This window comes from Colletes gigas, unplaced genomic scaffold (assembly GCF_013123115.1).
Source record: "Colletes gigas isolate AHSC1104 unplaced genomic scaffold, ASM1312311v1 Colletes_gigas_Sc00004, whole genome shotgun sequence".
In the NCBI taxonomy this organism is placed as follows: domain Eukaryota; kingdom Metazoa; phylum Arthropoda; class Insecta; order Hymenoptera; family Colletidae; genus Colletes; species Colletes gigas.
The window spans coordinates 4,706,471-4,731,619 of record NW_025106633.1 but is presented as its reverse complement, the minus strand read 5'-3'; the positions used below and the strand labels follow the sequence as shown (position 1 = coordinate 4,731,619).

At 44.6% G+C, this 25,149-nt stretch overlaps 4 protein-coding genes across 4 annotated transcripts; 2 read left to right on the top strand and 2 right to left on the bottom strand.

Moving 5' to 3' along the window:
- Window positions 1-7,401: 7,401 nt before the first annotated feature.
- On the top strand, window positions 7,402-8,444 carry LOC122405140. The gene is made up of 3 exons (XM_043409672.1): window positions 7,402-7,771; window positions 7,977-8,036; window positions 8,194-8,444. Exons 1-3 carry the CDS (start codon window positions 7,402-7,404, stop codon window positions 8,442-8,444), a joined length of 681 nt encoding a protein of 226 aa, XP_043265607.1.
- Window positions 8,445-9,372: 928 nt separating this feature from the next.
- LOC122405139 lies at window positions 9,373-11,022 on the bottom strand. Its single transcript, XM_043409671.1, has 3 exons — window positions 10,740-11,022; window positions 9,629-9,811; window positions 9,373-9,521 (listed from the first exon to the last, which is right to left on the bottom strand). Exons 1-3 carry the CDS (start codon window positions 11,020-11,022, stop codon window positions 9,373-9,375), a joined length of 615 nt encoding a protein of 204 aa, XP_043265606.1.
- Window positions 11,023-17,884: 6,862 nt separating this feature from the next.
- Window positions 17,885-18,652, top strand: LOC122405349. Its single transcript, XM_043410029.1, has one exon. It carries the CDS (start codon window positions 17,885-17,887, stop codon window positions 18,650-18,652), a length of 768 nt encoding a protein of 255 aa, XP_043265964.1.
- A 2,001-nt stretch (window positions 18,653-20,653) lies between these two features.
- Window positions 20,654-21,814, bottom strand: LOC122405461. The gene is made up of 2 exons (XM_043410220.1): window positions 21,562-21,814; window positions 20,654-20,841 (listed from the first exon to the last, which is right to left on the bottom strand). The coding sequence occupies exons 1-2, from the start codon at window positions 21,812-21,814 to the stop codon at window positions 20,654-20,656; spliced, it is 441 nt and encodes a 146-aa protein (XP_043266155.1).
- Between the last annotated feature and the right edge of the window lie 3,335 nt (window positions 21,815-25,149).

Here is a 25,149-nt window from a genome sequence, read left to right as displayed (position 1 = left end):
TCTTTAAGCCATCACTTCCACTTCTCTACCTTCAGTCGCCAAAGTGATCAGCCGCCGCGATCACCCTGAGGGCGGCGCGACTTGAGCCCGTCGATCGCGTCGATCCGACGCACGAAACCATCGACACGGACTATCGACGACTTGGACAGAGACTTGCCTTGCTGAACAGAGCCGATCGTACAGCTCGACAAGTTTAATCAGACGCCAGGGTTGCTAGAGACGAGCTAGCTGACCAGTGTTGGACGATTCCGTTCGAGGGATTGTGAGCTTGTTGAGCTGGACGGGACCAGTGACCTTACGCTACGAACTGTGACGAATGATTTGACGCGCCGTGCGGACGATTCGACACGATCGATTACGGTCGCCGCGATCGAGACGTTGAACAGACTCTATTTAACACACTCTGACAGTGAACGGTGACAGTCGCGCACCCTCGACCACCCCCCAGTGATCCAGAGATCCCGGATCGGACGCGCTGGGACTCGTAGTCAGTACCTGCAACAGGTCCACCAGATTTATCCAATGATTATTTATATAACACCCCCGCGCGCACGGGGGTTGCCATGTAACTTAACGCATTATTTATAAATAAATCTTAATTTTATACGATGTTCTCGCATTTCTTCACCACCGTGTGTCCTTACAATCCTGAGATTATATAATTATCGTAATACAAAATCTTACTTCCGAATCCTTATCCCAATTCTCTCATCGAAAGAGAAATTTTCTTCCTACTACGTGGAACAGTTTAGAAGTTTATTTAAATTTATTACACACTAAAAGAAATTCAGATTTAGAGACCATGAAGATTTTATTCCTCTAAAAGCACGACATTAGTATCAAGAAAATTACAGTTTTAAGTGCTTCCGGGCCATAAAAACTCTATAATTAAGGACCCCGATAATTCACGCCTTGCTCTCTATTACGAGCAATTATGTCAAATTTTCTGGGAAGACTCTAAAATGTTTCTACCAATGTAGCCATTTTTAAAGAAAAAGTGAAATTGAGGTGAGTAAAACCTGTCGAAATTTTTTATAACCTACATTTAAAACAGAATACGACAAATTAGATGCAAATTTTAACTTTTGCTAGCCCACATTGGGTGCATTTTCTCCAACCGTAACGAATAAGAAAGTGACCCTGAGCGGGCAAAATATTTGACGTGCACCCAGAGCTGTCGAGCGCGTCTCTCGACAAGCGTTAACCGATCGTAATCGCGTTAACGCTGTCCAGTATTTGTCCAGGTTAACCCAGCGTCTATTGACCGTCGCTGGGGGGACCTTTCTCGAAGGCAAACACCTTCTTCTTCGTCTCGATCTTTTTTTCGTCGAGACCCGTCGACGTTAGAATTTCTCTTTGTTACGAAGACGTCGCCCCGACGTTTTGACGGCGAATCTTCTCGGGTGCATCCGGTGTATCGAGGGGCCCATCCGCCACGAAATACAGGCGAGGTGGACTTTCGCTGCTTGTAAGATCCGTCGAGTGAAACCGATTGTTCCCTCGTGTGCGAACGGCTATATAGCAGCCTGAACCCCGGTGCTGGATCAACAGTATTGTTTCGGATCTCGACCACTTTTCTCCCGCGTTCTTTCCTCGAGAACCTCGCGAACTCGAGTATAGATTCAGTGTTTCAACGAATAATTCGAAAAAACCTCATGATGAAGAAGGGTGTTAGGTGAGGGGCAGGGATCGGCTGAAAGTGAAATTCTTTGCTATTGTTTTATAACCAGTGAGCAACAATCTAGTTTGGACCTAAACAAAGTGGATATAAATATTGTTTACATCATCATAGATAGTGTAGATATTCAACCCTTTCGATCACTTTCTTTCTTAATGTATTCTGTCCTACATAATCACTTTAAAGCAATAATATCGTTGTGTTTCTTTAGAGATGCCCCTTTAGAGGGGTCAGCCGAGTATAAAGGGTTAAGTGATCTTTAGCTATAAATACTCCACATACCACGTGCTCCAGATCACTTAAATCTTCTTATTTGAATCGAGATTTCTGTTTCCCCAGATCGTTCTAACAATTCCTCTTTCCCACGAACAACAATCATCGACTTTCTCGACGATCCATCCGGTGCACTCGTCATGAAACGAGAGTTCAGCGCTCTGTGGCTGCTGATCCTGATCTGTACCGGGATCACCGGGATCATGGAGCCAACGGAGGATCCGGTGTTGACCAACGAGAACTCGATCAGTTTTGGCGAGGCCTTCGGCGCCTGCCTCTCCAGAAAAGAGTTCGGAGCGATGGAGTGCGTGAACCGCGGTGCCCTGAGCACTCTGCAATCGCTGAACCACAAAGACGACCTGGATTTGGGGGACGTGCACCTGGAGAGAGCCGACGGATACGGAAGGGAGCTTTTGGATTGGGATTACGACCCGAAGGACTTCGGGAACATTGTGACAGCGGCTACCAGGCTGATGGAACGCAGGAGCCTCAAGTGGAGCCTGGACAATTTGTATCCAGGGCTCCAGTTGCGCGCTGGACCGATGTTGAACGGAAACGGGATGCTGGAGTTCGTGCTCAACGACCGGCAGACGGTCTTCGGGGACAGACAAGCTGGCCCAGGTGAGATGGCCTTTCAGAAAGGATTTACTCGAGGAATCTTGATGGATTTTAATTTTGAACTTAGGAAGAATAGTTTTAATGGTATACAAGCTTGTGTGTCAAGGAATTTTCATCCCTGCGCTTGGCGAACAAGGGCAGTTATTCCGACGCCTCCGACTAACAAGTTTCAAATACGAGTCTCTCTCTTACCAGTATACAATAGCACAACACAATAATCAGTTTCTAATCGCATCATATCAGTCCTTCGATCACTCGCATATCAATCCTTATTAGTACATCTGCGAGCACGTTTGCAGATTCGCTATAAGAGTGTCGACGGCCTTACAGCCTGTCACTCGAACGACGCTCAACAGATAGAGTGAGTCACGAAGTATATGGAAGAGAATGAATGGAGCATAATTGATTCCTGGGTCCGTTCGCGTCGAGAAATTGAGGCTATGGGCCGGAGGAGCCGCTGAGTCGCCATCAGCTTGGAAACGAACCTACCGTTCGCCAGGGTTCGCGTCTTTACTACGCGAGCTGCTTAGTGGATCTACCTCCAGTAGGCAGCACGGTCAAGGCCATCCACTAAAACACTATGTCGTGGGATTCTAGAATGCTCGAAAATCTCTAGAACCCCCCTAACGACTGATCGTATAATTGTCAGTCTTGTGCAGACTTTAACATAGTCACTCAAATGTGATTCCATTCATCTGGCTCACATTACGAGGCTATTAAATTAAAATAAAAATGAAGTTACCCATTCAAACACTGACCCTATTTTCATTTTTTAAATTCAATGTCCCCGTCAAACTAGATAATCTGATTAGGCTCCTTATTTAACGATTTCTGAACGATTCTTCTTCCCAGGAAGGCAAATGATGAGACACTTGCTGATACCCTTCCTCCTGGGGTTCAAGTTCAACCTGGCCTCTCTGATACCACTGCTCTTCGGGGTTCTGCTCCTGGTCACGAAGAAAGCACTGCTGCTGACCAAGGTGGCCCTGTTCGTCAGTGGACTGTTAGGCTGGAATTCCTTGTTCTCCAACGCTGCTACGCATTATCCAGGAACTGGATTCAATGGAATCCCTGCCTACGGCCAGGAGACTCCAGCAGGAGGGTTCCCTTACCACGAACACCACCATAATTTCCAATATCGACCCTACAGGGGGTACCAAACCAGCGAGTTTGGACCGTACAATCAACACGTGATCAGAGAAGTGGTCGATGTCTACGACAACACCGAAGAGACGAAGAACAAACGAATTGGGAAGAATTTCGCGTGGGCCAAGGGTAGCTGATGCCACTGCGGACATTTTCTCAAACTGTGATCGAGATGTTGATTTTATTGAATGTTTTTGGATCTGTACTTTCTAGTATATTGAATTTTTACTTAGCATTGTACAGTATTGTTATTATATTCTTGGGTATCATAGAAACACATGTTCATGTAGATATAAACAATAATGGAGGTTATAAAACCGATCGAATGTAACACTCTGTTAATAAATGAAGAATCTTAAAAAAAATAAAAAATTAGAACACGATAAAATAAAGATATAAATATGGATCTCGAGCTATAGTTGGAAGAGAAATCCTGATTACAGTGAAAATCTAATTTTGCTATCCCAGATACAGTAGACGTAACTGTACCTCGAATGTATCAAAAATTATCAGACCTGATCCAGAGACGACACGAATCACATGATTGGAATTCATTCAAACGTAACGCAGCCCTAATCTACGCTTTGCAGTGTAGGTCACAAGAAAACGAGCGACTCTGGGACTCGATTGCTTAAACGACTCATGCTGTGGTTCGTCCAATTTCTATTTAATCCTCCTTTATCAAAATAGTGCATACACAAATTAGAATTTCCTGCATACGAGGTAGAGAAGCTTCCAAGGTGCCGTTTGTCGAGGATCCAGCGTGTGTCGTTTCCTCACTGTCGGTTTCACGGCTCCGCGCGGTCAAGGATCGAGCCCGCGATGGCCGTTTTCACTCCGCGGAGCCATTAGTCTCACTCCATTATCACGTCGCCCTCTCTTTCGGTCGTCTAACTGTTCCTTCGTAGGCGGAAGGTGGAACAGCGACGTAAAATGCGTCCGGGAAATGCGTTTGCTGGTAAATGGTAATGGCCAGCGAATCGCCACGGTCCCGTGACCGCGCCGTACACCGCCACGTGCTTCTAACTCCTTATGTCAAGTGTAACAATCAAGGTGGAGCATGTATTACGGCTTGGGGACAGCCAACCGTAAAAGTTCCTTGTTTTCCGCCACCGTTTCACGGCCCCTGCGTCGCACGAGAGCGACTGCGCTCGACCGCTCGGGTTTTGCGCACTCGCCTGCCGGCGTCGAACATGCGTGACGTCCGATTTGTTACAATGTAACGGTTCGTGTTTTCTTTTTCTCGGAATTTACATTATACTTTATACATACGGGGTGGCCTGCAACCGTGAACGAAGCTACAGTTACGCCAGACGACTCCTTGGACTTTGGAGGAACGTGGTACCGAACAAGAAGAGGACCTCAAACCGATCACCTTCGATTTTAATGTGCTTTTGCTGGATGATATATGCGGAATATTATGTGGAGATATTCGTTAACTTAGAAGATATGTTGGATTAACTTTTCTTCAACTATGGCGGATCTTGGACGATTTAATTGTCATTCGAAGAATAAAGTTAGGCACCATGAGTGTTCAGTAGGTGATTACTGTTCGAAAGTAGTATAATTTCCAACCATTATGTTGGTTAAACAATATTTCAGCTTTTCGTTTCGAGTACCGATAATTTTTCGAGCAGACTTGGACAAATTTTAAATGTAGACTGTAAAATATATTGGCAAATATCGTTGCACGGTTTCGAAAGTGTATATGTATACTTGCCACAAAAGTGCGAATATGTATTGTACATCTTAAGATTATTGACTTAAAGATATCGTGTGTGTCGAGGTCCCGAAAGGGTTGATCGAGGAAATGTAATATATCAACATAGAGCAAGGAAGTTTACTAAACATTATCAAATTATGCTTATTATTACTATTGTCCAGTGTGCCTAGGTGTGCTCACATTTTCATAGTAATGTCGAAAGTAACGTATCTTCGATTAAACCTTGTCGTTTGACATCTGTGGCACGTTGTCGTTTGGAAAAGTCATAAATGATACCTCGTGATCCAATATGGATACCTGGTTCGTGGTTTCGTTCGCCTGTAAATCCACTTTCTCGTTCCCGATAATAGCTGTACGTGGAGATCATGCTCCATTCTCATAATAGAAATTCTCAATAGGAGCTTCGTACAACGAAAATATTATTTTTCAAATTGCTTTTTATAGAGATTTATCACGATGGATAAAGAGATCCACAGTAATTTAATTTTAAACAAGCTATAGTTTTGCATTTTAATTCTCAAAAACGCACCCCAGTCTGCTTTCAATTGATTTTCCCTGCTTTCTCGCATGCAAAAATTATTCAAATATTTCCAGGATCGATATTTCATATTTCTACACGTATCTACATTTTTTTTTTATACAGTGTGGCTAACACGTATTCTGTTCAGCGCGAAGTAGGGTAATTGTGATCACTGCCTGTTCGCAAGAACGATAAGCGCGGAAAAGAGTGTCCTGGATTTTGCCGAACGCGACCGGTGGACATGTTTAATAAAATTCGTGTGGACGTAATTGCCCCGGTCATTTGTCGAATCTGGCGCGTCACGGTACGTAATCCGTGTCAGATTAACAGTATCTGAGCTGCATTAATTAATTCATACGGCGATCTATCGAACAGGCCACCGTAAACGATCAAGACTCAAGCCGGAGAACAATGCTCGATCCCCGAGATCGATCTTGACGATTGCAGACGCAACTTTCACCGCGAAGTACGGGAACTTTGTTCCCCGAGATTCGTCTTCCCCGTCATTAAACGCGTTCCACGTGTTAAACAAAAAATCAACGATCGCGAACTTTCTCGAGAAACGCTCGTAATTGGCCACAATTTTAATTGAAAACTTTATTCGCGACCAGACTTCATTGTTCGACTTCGACGAGGCCCAATTTTAATCTCTTCTGAGTTTCACAAAAATTTTTAAGATTTGTGAAATCTTTTAAATGCAAAAATACAAAAAAAAAATATTGATTTAGAATATAGTAGGATTACTATACCCATTCTGTATACCGTATCATTTTTAAAACAGATGACTCAAGTAAAAAACCAGTGCAATTCCAATGTATTACTTGCCTATAAAATAGCTTTTTAGCAGGAATAAATCTCCGAAAAATTTTAATTTTATTGTCACTTCCAACTTTCACGAACGACAAGACAATGTTTCATTTTTGAGACGCTATGCGTTTAAGGGTTAACGTTCTGGTCTTACACAATAAGTGTTCCGTTTTCTAATGCCCCGACGTAGAAAAATTTCCCTCGCGAGAACGCTCGAAGAAAAAGAAATTTTCCGGCTGGGAACCTCTGTAGATTCTCGGTAATGGAACTGGCGTTCGATTCCCCATTCGCTGGCCGTTCCTCGGTGGTTTCGGCTTCACTTGGCAACCAGGTCAGAGGGATACTTACTTACGGGGCTGTACGACATTGTTTTGGTTCAGGAGACCAGTCCCTCCTCCCAAAAGGAGGAGGCGTTAAACAGCGCGTGGATCAGGTGTGAGCCTCCGTAAGGACGACCGTCGGGGCTCGATGGTAGGAGAACGTCAAATACCCTTATAAAAGAGCCAGCGCGGAGCAACTCGAATTAGTTCGCGGCATTTTTCCAGCGGTCAGCTGGCCGCGAAATAGATCGGTCCCGTAGGCCTCGAGAGTCCACCATTAAACGCACAGAGGATCGTACAGGTTCCTCTGGACACCATGACGGGTACCAAGGTCGCGGGATTCGTTCTCGTTCTTCAGTTGTCGCTTCTGCTGCAGCTGGTGGATAGCAAAAACGAGTACACGAAGCTGTTCGACAGATGCGCCCGCGAAAGGAACGCGTTCGATTGCCTGAAGCAGAGGGCCCTCGAGATCCTGGACTCCGCCATCGGCGACGACTCGGTGTACGTGCTCAACGACTACGTGACCATCGCCAGGGACCCTGCATCCGCTGTCAGGGGCACCGAAAGATCGCTCAAGGACGAAAATGGCACAGAGCTGACCCTGGACCAGAAGCTGGATAACAAGTTTCACGAATACCTGGCCTCCAGGAGCGTCCAGCTCACCATCCCCGGAGAGACTTTCGAAGGTTCGTGGGCTCCTAACCATCCACAATTCTAGTAAAATTATCGTGTCTCCTTAAAAGGATTACCGTTCCATAAATAATACATTTATATTACTTACATTGAAAATGTATTATTTAGTTTGGAAGATTCTAAGTTCGAAAGTATCTTTGAACTTCTATCATAGAAGCAGTGGTAGAACGCGTATAAATTTTCAAATTAATTCTCCAGGTCGACGGAAGAAGAACAAAGGTTACGGTGTGCTGATGATGGGAGCCCTTGCAGTGGGAGGTGAGCGAAAAATTAGAGTCTCGCCCGAGAGATTCTCAAGTAAAAAAGTACGATACCTGAGACGGTATTTAAAATTTTCAAGGCGATCCAGGTTCTTACTTTTCGACTTGAGAATGTCAATGTAGTAGGATCCTGATGGGAAATCGGTTTTTTCCAGCGATGATGGCGCAACTGGCTTACGGGAAAATCGCGTTCCTCGCGGGAACCGCGTTGCTGACTGCCAAGATAGCATTGGTCCTCAGCGCGATAGTCGGTTTGAAGAAGCTGGTGTCCGGCCAAGGAGGCGGTGGCCATGAAGTCATCTACGCGACCGGCTCTGAACACCACGGAGGCTATGGGGGCGGCGGGGGCGGGGGCGGCTACAGCGGAGGCTGGCAAAGAGCTCTCGACGGCCTCCCACCCACCTGAGTCCAAAGATAGAAAGTTTAACTTATTTCGCGGTATTTTATTGTATTAAACGTCGATACAGAGTAATTATGGCACGATGATTCGTAAGATGTACGATTTGTAACCCTTAAGTAGGCGCCCTCGAGAGTCTATTTACTATAAATAGTTTTTAATTAAACTGAGAACAAATTAAATACAACCATTCACAGGCCAAAGATAAGGTGACCGTGGTATTCATTTATTTACAATCTAGAAAGAAAATATATTGAGTTTGGCGGATACGAGTCTGCTTATGTTAGAAATAAAAGTGTAGCCTACTTGAGGGTTAGTAACCTCCATAGACGAGTAAGAAGAATAGACGCGATTCCGATTATTCGTACGTGCAAAATAAAGCACGAGGATATGGTTACACACCATGATTGTGATCGATGTTAACGAGACACTTGGTACGTCAATTGTGACAGAAGGTATTAAGGCATTATTTATTAAAAAAAAAACTCGAAAGTATTTAATTTTAGTTACCCGTAGTGAGATATTTATTTATTCCGTGTGGCTGATAAACTGTATTCTACCAAAAATTACTTGTATTTATTTTTTATTTGCGACTTGTGAGGCTGGAGTTATTTGTATGTATATTGTGTAAAAAATGGCTGATCTTTAGTGTTAAATAAAGGTTACTTAAAAGGAACATCCTGTTTACTCATTGAAATTTAGAACAATTTCGACGTCGATACCGTTCAGTTGCACTTTATGCAATCATTAGTAGTCAGAAGATTTCAAAATTTAGAAAGCGTTCAGAGATTACATATTTTCACTATTCGTTTCGTTTATTAACTACTTTATATGTTCGTGGATGAGAATAATGTACATAACGTGCTTGTTGTTATTTATTTCAAGAACAAATATACAAATTATTTTTTAAATTCGTTACGCGGAAAATTCTTTTATTTTACATAAAATTTCTTCGCCGTTTCCGGTATTCGTTGTAGCGCTCGCCGAATCCATCGTGATGATCGAAATCGACGCTCGAGCTATGCGTGTGTTCGTAGCTGTGATGCGGATGTTTGACAATCTCGTACAAATTGTTCTCCTTGTGCTCTGAAAATAATAATTAATTTCCCTTGTATCATTTCTCGCATTTTACGCGAGAAAACGCGTTGGAAACGGTTCTAGAAATCTCGATGATAATAGAAAAAATGGCTCACCGAACGATTTCTTCAACGCGACCGCGGTAGCAATCGCAAGCGCGACTTTACCAACGATCAGAGCTTTCCCAGCGATCGCAGCAACGGCGTTGACTAACAAATAAAGCATCGTCAGCTTTCCCGCTCCCAGCAAGTATAGCAACAGCTTCCAGTACCCTCTGTTTTTCTTCTTGCGCGAGGAGACTAAAGAAAAAGAACATAATTCACTCTCGGTCCTTCCGAGAAGATCGAAACACCGTTCGATTCGGGGGACCAATTCTGTCGCTGCAATCTATACAGAGTGACGAAGAAAAGGCGTTTAAAAGGAGCTATAGAAATAAAAATAACAGAGCAACTTGCAAGCAGATTTAGTCTATGTCAACGTCCCATAATTATTTTGTTCGTGGACATTATTCGTTCTTAAAATAGCGGGTCTTTAAGGGAAATCAAATTGAATATCTCTGTCTTACTCCTCTCGATGACTATTGTGAACCTTAGACGTTGATTCTGGTCACCCTGTATAAAGAAACAGTGATAAAAAGGACTCCTTGTCACGCGATGCTCGAGAGGGTCGCCAGCGGGAAAAAAAATCACGAGTCCGCGATCGTCGACGAAGATTGCCTTAAGAGGAAACCACAAGGTGTTGTTAATGTATTGCGTTAATCGACTAATTAAATAATTAGCTACCAGTGCGAGCAACAACGTAGGTTTCTTCCCACGAAACGATACTCTACATTTTCACGAAGCGTGCTCCTTGGGAAGAACTGTATCATTCTAGTTAACTGAACTACAAGTCCGATGCAAAAACTCACTCTCATGGAACTTGACCTGCGCAGTGTTCCTTGGAAATATAAATTAATCAACAGCTAGCTCGTAGCATCTCTAACAAATTTTTCCATAGCATTAAAAAACCATTTAATCTGACCTAACGGAACGATTCTCTTTATAAGAATACTTCTTTTCTTTTCTGGGGATCTTCCAAATGAAATTAAACTAGATATTTGGTATAGAATCTTAATATGACGCACAGACGACACGAAGTGGCCCTTTTCATAAATTCTCACGACCTCCTGACGCTTCTTGGGACTCACAGATGCACAAATCCGACAGTTCAAGGACCTAGCGAACTCACCCTCTTCGACACCCCCGTCTCCGTAAGCAAACGATCTCCCATCGAGGTTCCTGAACCGTCTGAGCAACGTCCTGTTGGCTCCAGACTCAACGTCCTGTACCCTCGTCGCGCACGATGACGATCTCTCATCTTTTCTGCAATCGATCGGAACCGACAACCCAGACTGAACATCCTGACGGGCCGCGACCGAGCTACAAACGGCTAAAAAACCGCACAGCGACAGAACGAGGAACATACGTCGACGCATGTTCGACGCGTACTGGCCGCCCCAACGGACAACCATTTTTATAGGGGCAGCAGCAATTAGCGGTTACGCCATACAGAGCGTGAATAACAACACGCGGAATCGGTCTCGCGGAGTGTTTTACCGATCCGTCATACCGGGCAACGAGCAAAGCTTAAACGCAGCTACGCGTTCAAAGGCGATATGGGCACGTCGGATAATGTTTACAACTAGCCATGGTTGAATCATGGTCCACGGTCGCTTGTAATTGCTTTGCGCGTCCAGTGTGAAACGTAAACTCAGCTGCAACCGAAACGAAAAGGAATTGGGGCTAATGGCCAGAGTTCGAGGAAAGAAGCACGTCAACCCCTCGACCGTACGATTCAATTACAAGCGTATTTCTAATCGTCCACCATTCAATTTTGCTTAAATTTGGTCGCAGAGGGTGTAGATATGGCAAAGATTGTACTATTGTTTATAATATGAAGCGTGGGATAATTGAAAAACCATATAAACGCACCAGCGAATTCGAAACAACATGGCGGACACTTTGAAGCCGATGCGCAGATGTTCTGCGCAACCGAGATGGAGGAATATGAATATTTTCCACATAAAAATGTAATATTGACTACGATCGATCGAATAAATTTTATTTTCGTGTTATGTTTATTAACATGGAGGCAGTAGTTTCTGTATTTTGAAAAGAATTAGTAAAATCGAAACGTCGAACGATAGCTAAGTGGAATACGTGTCTCATCGAGCAAAACATTGTCGCTAAACTGAGATGTCACGATCCCAGTTCTGCCTCCCCCGCTTCTCACACGCTGGGAAGTAGAGAATAAGGTCTAAAAGGCTGCATCTTTTTCCGTGGTGGCTTTGTGTGCCACTGGGCCGATCGAGCATCCTCGATTCACTGCTCAGAAATATGCAGAACCATAGTCTACGAAGGTCCGCGGACCACGACTCGAATCTGCGAAAAGAAGAAAATGCACGAAGTTCCTGTACCCTGATAATTAAGTTCCTCTTCGTGATCACGAATAAGCTTGTGCTTTCACTGTGTTCCAAAGACATTTACTATCATTCGAAGCTGTAAATGAACGATAAATGAATGATAAATGAGGTGACTCGAATGCACAGGTCTGTATAATGTTGCAATGCCAAGTATGTTCCTGCCATCGACCCCGTGGGTTGTTCGTGTATTTCATGCTATAATTTGAAGAAGTTTTGCGTTCTCAGACACGAAGGCCCGACATGACAGTTAAATTGTTAAATGATCGCCACGGGGAACACGCCGCGAAGAGTCGAGGATTTAGTGTACGAGTCGTGGAACATCCCCGCGGGGGAAATCGAACGGAAGCTCGACGGGCATATAAATTCGTGCCTTCGGAGCCGTGGTAATGGGCTAGGTCAGAAGCTAACGCGCTGACACGGCCACCTGTTGCGGATCAGATGACCTGAATCTAATAAAAGAGAGAAACGAGACGGCACCTTATCGATAAAGCATCTCCGCGGAGGATCGCGCGCTTTCTGTCTGGTTAACCCATTGCCTCACTTCCATTGCTCCAGAAACCGTTTGTCCCTGGTCATTCACGTTTCCGTGCTGCGTAAAATTGCGTAAGGGGAAACACTTTTCCGTGGGATCGTTAGACTGCACGGCACGCGCGTGTAAAGTCAAGCAAAGTGGCAATACGAACGAGCCGAACACCGAAAGTGTCACTTTAGATCGGTTGATAAATGAAAGGCGACGCTTGTCGCTGCCGGTTCCCACATTTGCTTCCGAGATTGAATTTGCGCTCGAATCCCTGAGATAGAATAATTATGAAATCGAACGTGCTCGAGAACGTTGTATTTAATATCGAAATTAAAAAGTAAACGCTGTGGGAGTGGAAGGGTCCCGTCGAAATGTTTGGGAATTTTTCTGACGATGTGGGACGCTGTATATAAATTGTTAGTAGAGTTATAGTAAAAGTACACAGATTGAACAATACTTCTGCCAATTTTTATGAAGCAGTGACAATTTGAGTAGAAAATATAAGCCAGACCCAGGTTATTGGAATTTTCTGGTCGAATGACGGGGTGGATTTCTCTGGCCCCAATGGCCAGAATTGAACGAAATCATCGTTATTACAAACTTGCTGAATTTCACTGTTGCTGCGCTCAGAGATTTTTGAAATACTCCTTTCAAAAGATGGAAAATGTAAATTTGGAAAGCCAGCTTGAGATGTTTCAACGAGGATGCGTTTAAGGATTCAGGATGGGTACGAATTTCTCTGGAAACGACGCGTGTCAAGCCTAGTTGAAGTAAAATTTGATCCCCGTGGAGGAGCTTGGAACGTAGTCTGTGGGAATATTCATGTCCCGGTAATAATGCATCCTCTTAGTAATTCTTGGTGTCCTCGTTTGGGAGCAAAACAACTCTCTTTTGTAACAAAGGAGAACGTGTCCTCGAACGTGGCTACGTGATCTCACCGAATACAAATAAATTTGCATGTGAATACGTAACTCTTCGAGAGGTTGACTTCTTTGTATCCTAAACAAAAATTCAGGAGCCAATAAGTCGAGCGACGTACCAATAAATCAGTTGCACTTCGAAACGACGGGGAGAAAATCGAATTGGGGTGCACGAAATCCAATTTGATCTAAATCGAGTTTGAGTTCAATTCGAATTCAGTTTAGCCGCCCGACGCGTGGACAATATTTTGGCTAATGCAAATTATTGAACTTGACACACTTTCGATCCGTAGAATGTGACATGTTTTAAAGCGTACGGTCGAGTATGTCGGGTGTGTATACACGAGAATCTAGTATTACTTTTTGCGATAAAATAGCGGGAATTCGATATACAGATTTCCATATGTTTTACGCGGCAATATATTAACTCCGTGCCTCGAGCTACTAAATTCCTTCGAGATTCGACGGGTCGATGACACGGTTTAACAAAATTTACCAAACTCCCGAAACCTTGAACGAACGAAGAAACGTTCTCCAAATGAAAAGAAGTCAACGCATCGTGCAATAAAAAATACTTCCTCTTATGGCATATAATTCAATTTTCAGGCTTATTAATTTAATGAGAAATATATTGTACATCTTATTTTAAATTCGAGCAGAGACGGTTTGAGATTTAAGTTCGAAACAGAATTTCTAGGTCGATTCCAGCTACGGGAATTTAAATCGTTGGTGTCGTCCATCTTCTTGGCGAACGCGCGGCGCGCTCGCTTCGGTTTCCGACGCAATTCGCGCGTATTGTTCGCGATGGAATCCGTTTCTCGCGGCTGTCGTGCGAATTCACTCCGCGTGCCGCGAATGTGGCACGCGCGTTAACACTGTTCGGCTCCATTCGCGGCTTGGGCCTTCTGCTATGGGATAATCGCGAAGTAGGTAAGCCAGCGTGGAGGATGCACCGTCGTCGCATTAGAGATGCGTTAACCTCGATCGAGCGTGGCAGCGTTACGCGCACGGCAACTGTGAGATCGGCACAGTGACACATACTATTCGACGATTCCATTTCGAGAAATATGCGCCAGCTTTCTGCCTTTTGGCGCTCAACACTGAGGGAAAATCGTAACCTCGTTAATTCGTCAACCGCGACGAATTTTTTGACTCAGATTTCCTCCTGTTCCAACCATTTCTTCGAGAAACCATACGCGAATCGACACTTTCCAGACAGGCTCGATTCTATCATATTTTCTTCATCTTATCCCTTTGCAATAGAAAAATGCTTCATGAACAAGTTGAGAAAACATAAAAAATAATTCAGCTGCAAGGTCGGGAGATTTGGAGAGTGTATTAAAAACGAAATTTGTCTGAATTTTATTTAAATCAAAAGTAAAACGAAGGAGCCATTTTCCCCGAATAAAATTATTCGAATTCTTCGATCCTTCCTACAGAATTTGATGCATATCATTTTTAATCACAAAGAATATGGTAAAATATAATTTTTGTCAAATTTCTCTATAAAATGGCGTTCAGACGTTGCGGAGTTTCGTAATCGATGCTCGAGGAAGGCGTTTGTTTTCATCGGTGGAACGCCCGGCGAGCTTCGGAAAAAGAAGAAGTCAGCGAGTGAAGGTGAGGCGCTTCAGCACGGTGCAACGGGTAAAAAAAGGTGCAATCGATGCAGCTCGCTTTTAGAGAGGCGTAATCCTCTCGCTATTACGTGTTCCATTGCCGAGTGACCGCGTCTCGAAATCGCTCGAGCAGCCAACGAGAATTCGATGCCACGAGTACCGCGATCCTCTCGATCGACGTCGACTGAGACGGAAGTCGAACTCACCTGGTCACGGTACCGGGGTCTCCTGCCTCGAAAACACGACGAAACTAGCCAATTTCACCGTAACCCGTGGCTGAAAACTGAATCGAATCGATCCACGGTCCGACGACGGACAGCAATCGACTTTAGCACAGAAAACAACGCGACCGAATCAATAGCATCGAAGAAATTGCTTCGAGCCAAAAACATGGAACTTTAGAGGTCTATATTTATTATTAAATTGCATTTCAAAAAACATTTCGTCATTGAAAATTTTCCTATGAGCACAGGCACATGTATAGAAATTAAATAATAATTCGCTTCAATGTATTTTATATACGTACTTACGTACATTCTTAAAAAAGAGGTAATACTATGAGTTGGTGAAGTTTGAAATGTTCAGACCCGTAATTATGCGGAACTAACGGGACGATGAAGGATTAAAGTCCCAAATCTCGAATGATGAGGAGGCAGATAGTGGTCAGAAACTTGTAGGAAGTATACCAAGAATGCTCAGTTTGAATGTCTTACTGTGTGATCACAATCGAACGGCAACGGTCACTCTCGACGGCGAACGCAAGTAAGAATGCCAGTTATTATCGCCTCGAGAGGCTTTTATACTTTACGTGCCGCTTCCAGTTTGTTAATTACGTTCCTGGGACGTCGTTTGACATCGATATTGTTAACATCCTGCTGGCACGTACTCTAAAACATCGATATATCGTCTGATACATCGATGTCAATATCGTCGACGTGTTGATATGACCTTTTGCCCTTGACAGCGTCCATATTTACCGAGCACGTCCTTCGATGCCAATACTGTCAACAACCTGTTGATGTCATCTAAAATTAAATTTTAAATTACTAGTGTTGTCTTAGTTTGTTTAATTTTTTTCCTTCGAGAGTTCACGGGACCAATTACGGGAAAAGGGGGACAAGTGCCTCTCGGTAAAAATTCCACGTAATTACTTATCGCGCATCTGCTAAGCTCTAGCTTAGTAAGACGATAAAAGAATAACTGTCACGTGTTTCTACGAATTTGATGCGATCTTTCCGCAGGAACTAAAAAAGGTATATAAGCTTTGTCAGAATGAATCTTTAGAATGGTCAACGGCTGACACACTTATCTCTGATAATTTTAATTTTTTCGTGGACTTTCAAATTTTTGCTGCACGCTTCGAATCAAACTTTCATATTTGCTGATACAGCGAAAATAGGGTAGCGGTTTTCTCGGTTATGCAAATTTTGATTAAGACGGACATATCACAGGAGACGTCTTCTTAACGTGTAACGAGGATTCAATGAAGTATGACTTGCGCAAAACGATGTGCATTACCGGGCACGTACGATGCATACCACGGTAACGTATTAAGTAATGGATTATCTGATACGAGAAATTATTAACGTTTCTTGAATAATTTTTCTTCCACATTTTCTGTAAAAGTTGCACCGAAATTCGAGATGTGAAAGAAGACATAGAAGTTTGATTTAAGCCGCGTGCACGTGGAAAATGACCGGAGGCAAAGTTCGACTCCAATATACCACGAAGAGATATTGCATTCCTCGCTCATTATTGTCACCGTTTGAAATTCCCTGAAAGTGTGTTTATACGCGAAGCATCGGTAGACAGCAGATTAGAAAACTGTTTGTAGCATACGGTATTTATAAACTCGTGAAATTTTGTGTACATATTCCATAAACGTCCATTTATGGTCGAGAATTTACTTTAACCCTTTTGCAAATGGTTAAAAATAATTTACACACTTTGCTCGTAAAAGTAAAAGTTCGGATTGCAATTTCCATACTTTGCAAAGCTTCCACGGAAGTTCTAATTCGAATAATACCTCGTCGCTAATAGCGACAATAAAATATAAATATTTAAATACCATTACTCGGGGTAGCAATACTCGACTACTGAATTCGCTTGGCCGGTTCGTGCGTCGCGTCCGTCGATTTAACGCGAGATCGATTTTCACTCGATCAAATCTAGATCGTTGCGGAGAGGTGGATGCAGACTCGCGAGAGTAAGGACGCGGTCGGTCCGCGACCTAAAACTACTTCCAAGCGTCACGACGCTAGTCGAAAGGTCAACGGGGTCTCGGTGCCAGGCGCGCCAATGGGACGCTTCCTGGTGCATCGTATCGCCGCCCCCCGCCGCACGTCGGGCGAATCGCAACAGGCGTCAGCGAAACTTAACGACCGACCACGGGCGTTCTACCTTCTTGAGTGGGTCTCTGTGTCAGGATGGGTCACATGCTCTATGAGAGAATCCAGCGTTGTCTTACGGTCAACGGAGAGAAAGAGGGGAATCGAAGGGGGGACGCGAGGGAACCGAGCGTGGAGAAGGTTTGTTTGGATGGTTTCAATGGAGCCCGAGGGGGACGACGCGGTTTCGCGTGTGGACGCATCCTCGGTGTTGGTACGGCTGCTGACGTGGGAGACGGTTCACCCCCGTTCCGCGAAGGACGACGACTCGATGGTATATATCAGCCCGGACGCCTCGTCCTGGCGCCAGTTCTCTCTAGTCGAGGATCCTAAAGCCCGCGTAAGTGCTCTGACCTCGTCACGGTGAACGTCTACGTTCCGAGTGTCCAGTTTCGACGTTGCCCACGAGCCCCCCGGGTCAGGATTAATACCGTGCCACCCCATCGACGACCCAGGACGACGATAATGGATCTGTCCAAGTGTGTGTTAGTCTTGTTGGCGTGCAGTGCGGTCGGCTACGCGTCCACGACGACGAAGGACGACGACAGCCTAGTGGACAGGGGTTTCAGGGCTATGTACCGGGTGTACGAGGAGTGCCAGCACCGGAACATGGCCGTGTCGCCTTGCCTGAAGAAGAAGGCGATCGCGTTCTTCGAGAGACTGGGCAGGATGCGCGTTCTACCGTTGTCGGAGAACTTCGAACTGATCAGAACCACCGACGAGGCGCCCAAGGGCTCCACCGCGGACCTGGAGGCCAGCCTCGGCCGGAACGCGGGCAGCAAGGACGAGATCCTCACCGAGATCCTGCTGGATCGCGTCGCCTCGCTGCTCAACAGCTTCAACATGCAGATACGTCTGCCGAAAACGAGCCCCGGCGAGCTCAAGAGAGGCATGGAAGAGGGACGCGGCAAGATGAAGAAGATGATGGGCATGATGATGATGGGAATGGCCATGAAGATGGCGGCCCTGGTGCCCCTTGCCCTGGGCGTTCTGTTCCTCCTGGCTGGAAAGGCTCTGATCATCAGCAAGATCGCTCTGGTGCTGTCGCTGATCATCGGGCTCAAGAAGCTCCTCAGCCAGAAGCAGAGCCACGACCATGGCGGCTGGCAGCAGGGCGGAGGGGGCTGGGACAGGAGCCTGAAGACCGTTCTTGGGTCCACGGACTCCACCACGACGGAGGCCACGCAAAAGTACGCGCACAGCCTGGCCTACTCGGCGCGACATCATCACTGATGTCCGGATCCGGAGTCGGCGGTTCAGAGTCTTCGGGTTCCGTTTGCTAACCGGCGTCTGCAAAATGGCGTTACGCTGCCCATCGACCGTTCAGCGAGTCGATCAATTGGACTTGTTATTACGAAGTGACCACGCGCGTATTCTCGTGGCTAAGCAGGGCTGTTCTTTCGTCGTAGTAGAATGTTTTGGTACATAGTACATATAGCTCTCGAGAGTCTGACGAGTCAAGGGGGTATTCTACTTTTGGTAAACGTACTTGCAAAGGTTTGAGGATGGTCGAACTTTGAACACGTTTTTATTATAACTGTGCTTTCAAAACCGGTGTCCACGATGTTTAAGAATCTACTCGACAGGCTATTTTATAAATTTAAACGCACAGTAGATAAGATTTTTATTTAAAATAAAATAGATGAATATGGAGAATTGTTTCTTTTCTTTCGTACTAGTATCTATCATAGCCAAACTCGGCGGATTTCTCGTTTCAAATAAACAAAGTAGTAACAATCCTGGACACCGTCAATTGTAACATTTCGTGGCTCCAGTGAATTTGACTGCGAAAGATGTCATAGTTTCTTTGCAAAAAATAAAATTAAAATTCACGCTAGAATACCCTCTTAAAGGAACTGATTTTCAACTCTATTTCTGGACTATGTACGACCTCTCAGGTTCGTTCTCTCGAGATCCTAGTTGTATCTGCAATTAAGGGCACTCCAGGGAGATGGGAAGAACAGTCTCGAGGAAAGTTGCATATCGTACGGGGCCAAATATTATAATCAGACTTCGTAAAATCTTTAATCGGACAAGAATTACCCGGGACTGATTTCTCCAGATCTCAAGAGTACTTTCGGTAGACAATCCTCTGTTGCATGGCATTGTTTGTCTACCAAAAAATTATTTATTCATTCTAGAGATATAATTCATACTCAATTAGATATTCAAGAAAATGCAACAGAGGGTCGGAGCACACTCGTAATTAATCTACGATCCATCTTATAATCTCCCATTGGAACGCTTCGATTCAAATTTTCCATTCACGGAATAATAATAATAACAACAACAATGGCGTCTTTATTACGCGTGTATATATGAAAAAATACAATTGAAAGATAGTATCTACAAGTTGCTGGCGAGACCTACTCTAAAAGTTACGATATCAGAGCATATTCTAAGGAGGAAATGAAACTGTAGGATCGCAAAGGGAAAAGATAGCTTTGCCTTGTTCCGAAAATCGCGACTCTAGCAAAGAAACTGGACGAACAGGAATCGATACGCGATTGCTTTCTCAATGAGCGAACGAGCCGACTGCGTGCAACTGGAGCAATTAGAACGCGTACGTTGTAAACGCGAGTACGGTTGTGCCACACGAGAGATGTGGCACCGCGTCCGAGCTGTCACTCATTTTGAATCCCCAGCCGACCCGGGAAGCAATTCGACGCGATACACGACGATTTCCAGGCACGCGAGTTTCTAACGGAACCTTAAAGAAGACGCGTCTTTTTATGCGTGCGAGAATCGCTTATAAAGCAATCGACCAGGAGAACCTGCCTGATCTAGAAGGGACGCTAGAGAAGGTCAGAGTCGAAATCCGCAATCGTTTCTCGACACCGTTTCCCATATTTATAACCTAGATGCGTAAGCTCCAAATTGAAAACTATTTATTCGCCGAACGCCATTTATTTATTGTCGCGAACTTAACGCTAGGGGGATGTACTTCGCCCCTGATTTCAACATGGTCGCCCGAATCGGACGAGGACCGATCGAATATGGAGGCACCCGGGGGATCGAACAGACAGAACGGTTCAATGATTCGTTCGTGATCGTTGCTCTTTCTCTTTTTTTTTTCTGCGGCAACGATACGGTTATACATTCTTGCCCATAAAAAAAAAAAATAATTGTTTTCTCGATGATCGTCGGTTACGCGAGCCGTTTACGAAATAAAGTGGTATGTCAGTCTCACTTTGGAGGAGTTCGTCGTCGCGGAGGTTATCGAGAAACGTTCCGTCAGCGTACTTTCAGCCCGAGGACCGCGGCGAACAGGGCGAAGAAGAATCCCGCGAGCAAGGCCGTGGCCTTCAGGAGGATCAGACCACCCAACATCGTCGGGATCAGGGCGAAGAACTTCATCTTGTACGCCATCAGCAGCGCCATCATCGTCCGGTCCATTCTTCGTTTCTTTCGCCGAGGACGGTCTGCAACCAACCGGGGACGACGTTGATTATTCTCTGTTCTGTGTTTTTATCCGATTAATAAATGTATCGATCCAATTGTACTGGGTTCTCATTTTCTATGGCCACTTAGTTAAGAAACACTGAATGTGCAGAGTAGAACAGTAGTTCTTGTAAATCAAATTGAATTGCAATGTTTACAAAATGGAAGACTATTTAAAATTAGTTTCAGTATATTTTTAATCATTAGAATTCCTCAAACCAGCCAGAATTTATGATTTTTTAAATATAAATTTAAATATGTGGCACCATTATTCAAAATTAAATAGCACCGAAATTGCTCAGATAAGAGAGTTGAACATCCACATAACGAAGAATTCAAATTTACTTTAAGTTACGTCAGTATTAGGAGAACTTAAATTTCAATATTACGATAAGAAGTAGAGTATTATAGATACTTACCAAGAAAAGGGGTAATCTAGGGCACTGAAAGTTTACCAGCAAATAGAAACAACTCAATGAAGTGCACCAACATATATTAGGATCCCATTAAAAATTTGTAACTTTATAAAATTGATAAATATTGCACTTTGAAATTAAAACTTGTATTTGGCTCTGCTATTTGAATTTTTTAAATGTTCCAAAAGTTTTCGTCTCTGAAGTCGCAATGAAAAGAAAATATTTAAGGGATCAAGCATCCTTCTATGAAAGATAATTTTATTTTCTGACTTCGAGCCATATTACCTCGACTCTGCAGGTAGTTCTTCGAGAGAGGCAGGACATTGTTCCTCGTTAAGGTCTTGACGAGCTTCGTTTTGTCGTTCGCGTGCAAAAGAATCGCATTCAGAGGCACGACTTTGGTCTGAGCCTCCCTGAGAGCCTTCTTCACGACGTGCCCCTTGTGGACGTGCTTCTCGTCCAGCTTCGATGGCTCCAGCACGCGGACCAGGCAGTTCAGGGTCAGCAGAATCGCAACTAGATTCACTCTCGATCTCATCTTCTCTTCGGATGGGTCGATTCTGCCGATTAGTCGCGACTCCCAATCACATCTTCAAGGCGCCCTCGTGTTCTCCAGGTCACGAAGCACCCTTCAGACACCACCAGCCCTAAACTCATCCGCCTCCCCGAATGCTTCCAACTACACCAAGATCGGGCGTCTCGATGATGGAGGCAGCATGACTTTTCCTAGTTCTGCTCCAGGTGGTTAAAGTCTGACGAAATCTCTGAAAAGGGATATTTCGTTGAAAGGTGACAGATTCAAAGAAGAAGCAACTCTGAAGAAATATAATTCCAAGGTACATAGCATGTTCGTTCGAACGGAACTTTTAAAAAACAAGTCTTCAGGCTACAGGTCTTCAGCAAAAACGTTAGAAGGCCTTGCCTGGGGCGGAAGTTACGTCAGCCAGACAAGAACTACAAGAAGCTAGATTCCAGCTCGACAGAATATTAAGAAGACAAATTTAGAGACTAGCTGCGAACAACTATGATTTAACTTCATTAATTATACTAGATACCGGTTTTCGAGGAAAGTGTTGCAAAGTTATCTTCTTCAGAGTTCGAATAATACAAAATTGGGGCGTGTCGTGCGGTCAAAGTCTATTTACGATCCATGTGCTCTCGTCACGGATCATTGAGCCAATCACTGAGCTCGTGTCATGGGTCACTGGTCTGTTCTCCGGTCGAACGATTGACAAAAGGAATTTTCCACGAAGCTAACACCCAGAAGCTTCAGCCAACACCACGACAGGTCACCCCAGATACCAGAAAAATGAATTTAAGGTTGTCCAAGTTTCAGACATTAGGTGAACGAGTGGAAAAATCAAAAACTGATGCTCCGAACGACCCTCCTAACCCTGAGCTCCCCACCATCGGAAAGAGTCCCAAAGATTCTGAGGAAACGAAACTTACGATGCAACGTAGGCTCCGTGAATCGGTCCAGGCAGCTGGTTTCCCCAGTTCCAAACCGATTGCACAAGGTTCTTCCGACAAATGCAAATGACGAATGGCCTGGCGTCGGAACGGACTGAACAGCGACCGACCGCGGACTAACTGACGCGCTCTTGATTCCTCAACGACGATCCGAGGGGGGCTGGTCGGGGTACCACGCCGGGCACGCTTCAGTTACCAGGAAGATCGACAGTCCGTGAAAAATGAGCACCGCGCGACGAGCCGGCAATATATGCGTGCGGTAGGTAAGTACTATGATCCAAATTATTGCCAGCGATATATGTGTCAGGTTATATTGTCGAACGGTACAACTCGTCGACGTGCACTCCCCTGCACTGCCCGCGTAGGAGGGAAGAAACACGGGGTTTCTGGTAGGGGGGCCAACGAAGTACTAGCGGGGTGCAGGGGGGAGGATAATAACCTGGTAGACGCCCGACGTCGACCACTTTGATTTTTGAGTTACGCTGCACAGACAACAGGGACGTCCTCGAGACCCCTGATCGATCGACGACCACTCGAATCTGGGTGGCTCGATCAAGAAAAAACACGATTACGGTTTTCCAACTAACAATCCTGATAATAAACGACTTGGAGCTACTGGCGCCAAAACTGAAATTAAAATGAGGGAGGACCTACGGAATTATTTTCAGTTATTAGTTAGTCTTTATTTGTAAACTTTTTACAAACTACGAGTACAATGGTCCTTGGTCCACGTACTTGGGACCAATACGACCCAGGATGCCCTACAAAGAAGTTTATATCGTTGCCACGAGCGTGGAGCCCATTTTCAGGTTTAAACGGAGGAAAATTTCGGGGCACTCTTTGCCGAAACGTTTCTGTAAATTGTCCAGGAAATGACAAGTTGTCATCGAGCAATTGGTTCAGAGTAATTCTATTTTTTAGGGCACCGTTTTTGAAACTCGTTCGAATCGTAGTTTGTCCACTAAATCGTACAATTTTTGACTTCTCTTCGCATTTAATTTCGTCCCATTTTCTTTCCATCTGTAATAGTTCTCTGGCCCCGCCCAGTTGCGTGAGACGATAGAGATTGCAATTTCGTACACCATCTTAACCTTTGCGTGAAATACCTTGCGTTTATAGCGTTCGCGTTCTCGATTTTTCAGCCCCAATTTCAGCGATTCGACACCAAATCCTACAACTTTGAAAAGACCATTTGCACGCGATGCAATTTATCGCATCCTGGAGTACCCGCATTCTATGAAAACCGAATTTATCCACCGTTTCACGTAAATACCTTCGTAGAAAGTTTCCCCTTATCAATTAAAGAGCTAATGATAGACTTGCCAGTTCGTTTATTGTTCCCGACCTGCATCTCGACTTTCATCGTTGGGCGCGACGATAAAAAAAATTCTACATAAACCCATATGCTCGCACACAGCCGATAAATTACGCGCTAATTGTTTCTGGGCTGCGATATCGGACGAACCGTTAAACAATAATCGTCGACACGAGTGAACTGACAATGGCAACGATGAGAACATTCAGCGATAAAATTCAGGATTCGGAAACTCCAATTTATCGCTACTTCTTGCCGCGCAAAAATCTATCTCCGGCGTCGATGATCGATTTCTTTGAGTTTGCCTGAAAAACTGTTCTCCTCGAAGATGTTCTTGCGTGTTTTTCTTTTGAAAGTGGATTACAGTGGTCACAGTACTCGCAGAAAATCATCGAAGGTACGTTTAATCTCGAAATCCTTCGCATTTTGTTCGAGCACGTTGGCCAAAAGTAGCAAAATTGCCGCCATTTGCGCAAAGAGGGTTACCGTACCGAGGTATCCTTTTTCGAAATCATTATCCAAGAGAATGACGCTCGCATTAGTTGAATCCCTCGCGTATGAAGCGAGGAACCCAGATGTCGGCGTTTCATTCATGTGCCAGCTGAAAGAGCATTGTGTCGCTTCTCGAGGAAGCTAAGGATAATTTCGCTGCTTCCTGCGCGAACGCGGCCCGCGAATAATTGCGCGAGAAACGGGACAGGGGGCAGAGGCGGAAAACCAGGGTAACGAAAAAGTCTAGGCATGTTGAATCACTATCATCATTACCGGGGGCCCCTTTCGTCCTTTGTTTCGGGGCTCGTTGCATGTCGCTCTAATGATCGATGCTGCTATTTCATTTTCAAAGAAAGATAACGGTCTTAACCGTCCAAATGGTAAGAAGCACGAGAACGCTTCCGCGAAAATCATCGAAAGCACGAGCGCCGATAGATCGCTTCGATCGTGGGAACTGTCCACTTAAAAACAATATCCGTTCGATCAAAATTACTAATGACCCTCGAAACGAATCCCTCTGGCGATAAAAATTGTATCAAAATCAATTTTGAGGAGATGATTGACTATATTTATATATTTTTAATGGAGAAAATAAT

Coding starts and splice junctions, on each gene's coding strand:
- LOC122405140 (XM_043409672.1), top strand. CDS start 7,402: ATGACGGGTACCAAGGTCGCGGGATTCGTTCTCGTTCTTCAGTTGTCG. Junction 7,772..7,976: donor CCCCGGAGAGACTTTCGAAG/GTTCGTGGGCTC, acceptor TTAATTCTCCAG/GTCGACGGAAGAAGAACAAA. Junction 8,037..8,193: donor GGGAGCCCTTGCAGTGGGAG/GTGAGCGAAAAA, acceptor GGTTTTTTCCAG/CGATGATGGCGCAACTGGCT.
- LOC122405139 (XM_043409671.1), bottom strand. CDS start 11,022: ATGGTTGTCCGTTGGGGCGGCCAGTACGCGTCGAACATGCGTCGACGT. Junction 9,812..10,739: donor AGACGGGGGTGTCGAAGAGG/GTGAGTTCGCTA, acceptor CTTTTTCTTTAG/TCTCCTCGCGCAAGAAGAAA. Junction 9,522..9,628: donor CGCGTTGAAGAAATCGTTCG/GTGAGCCATTTT, acceptor TATTATTTTCAG/AGCACAAGGAGAACAATTTG.
- LOC122405349 (XM_043410029.1), top strand. CDS start 17,885: ATGGATCTGTCCAAGTGTGTGTTAGTCTTGTTGGCGTGCAGTGCGGTC.
- LOC122405461 (XM_043410220.1), bottom strand. CDS start 21,814: ATGAGATCGAGAGTGAATCTAGTTGCGATTCTGCTGACCCTGAACTGC. Junction 20,842..21,561: donor GAACTACCTGCAGAGTCGAG/GTAATATGGCTC, acceptor GGTTGGTTGCAG/ACCGTCCTCGGCGAAAGAAA.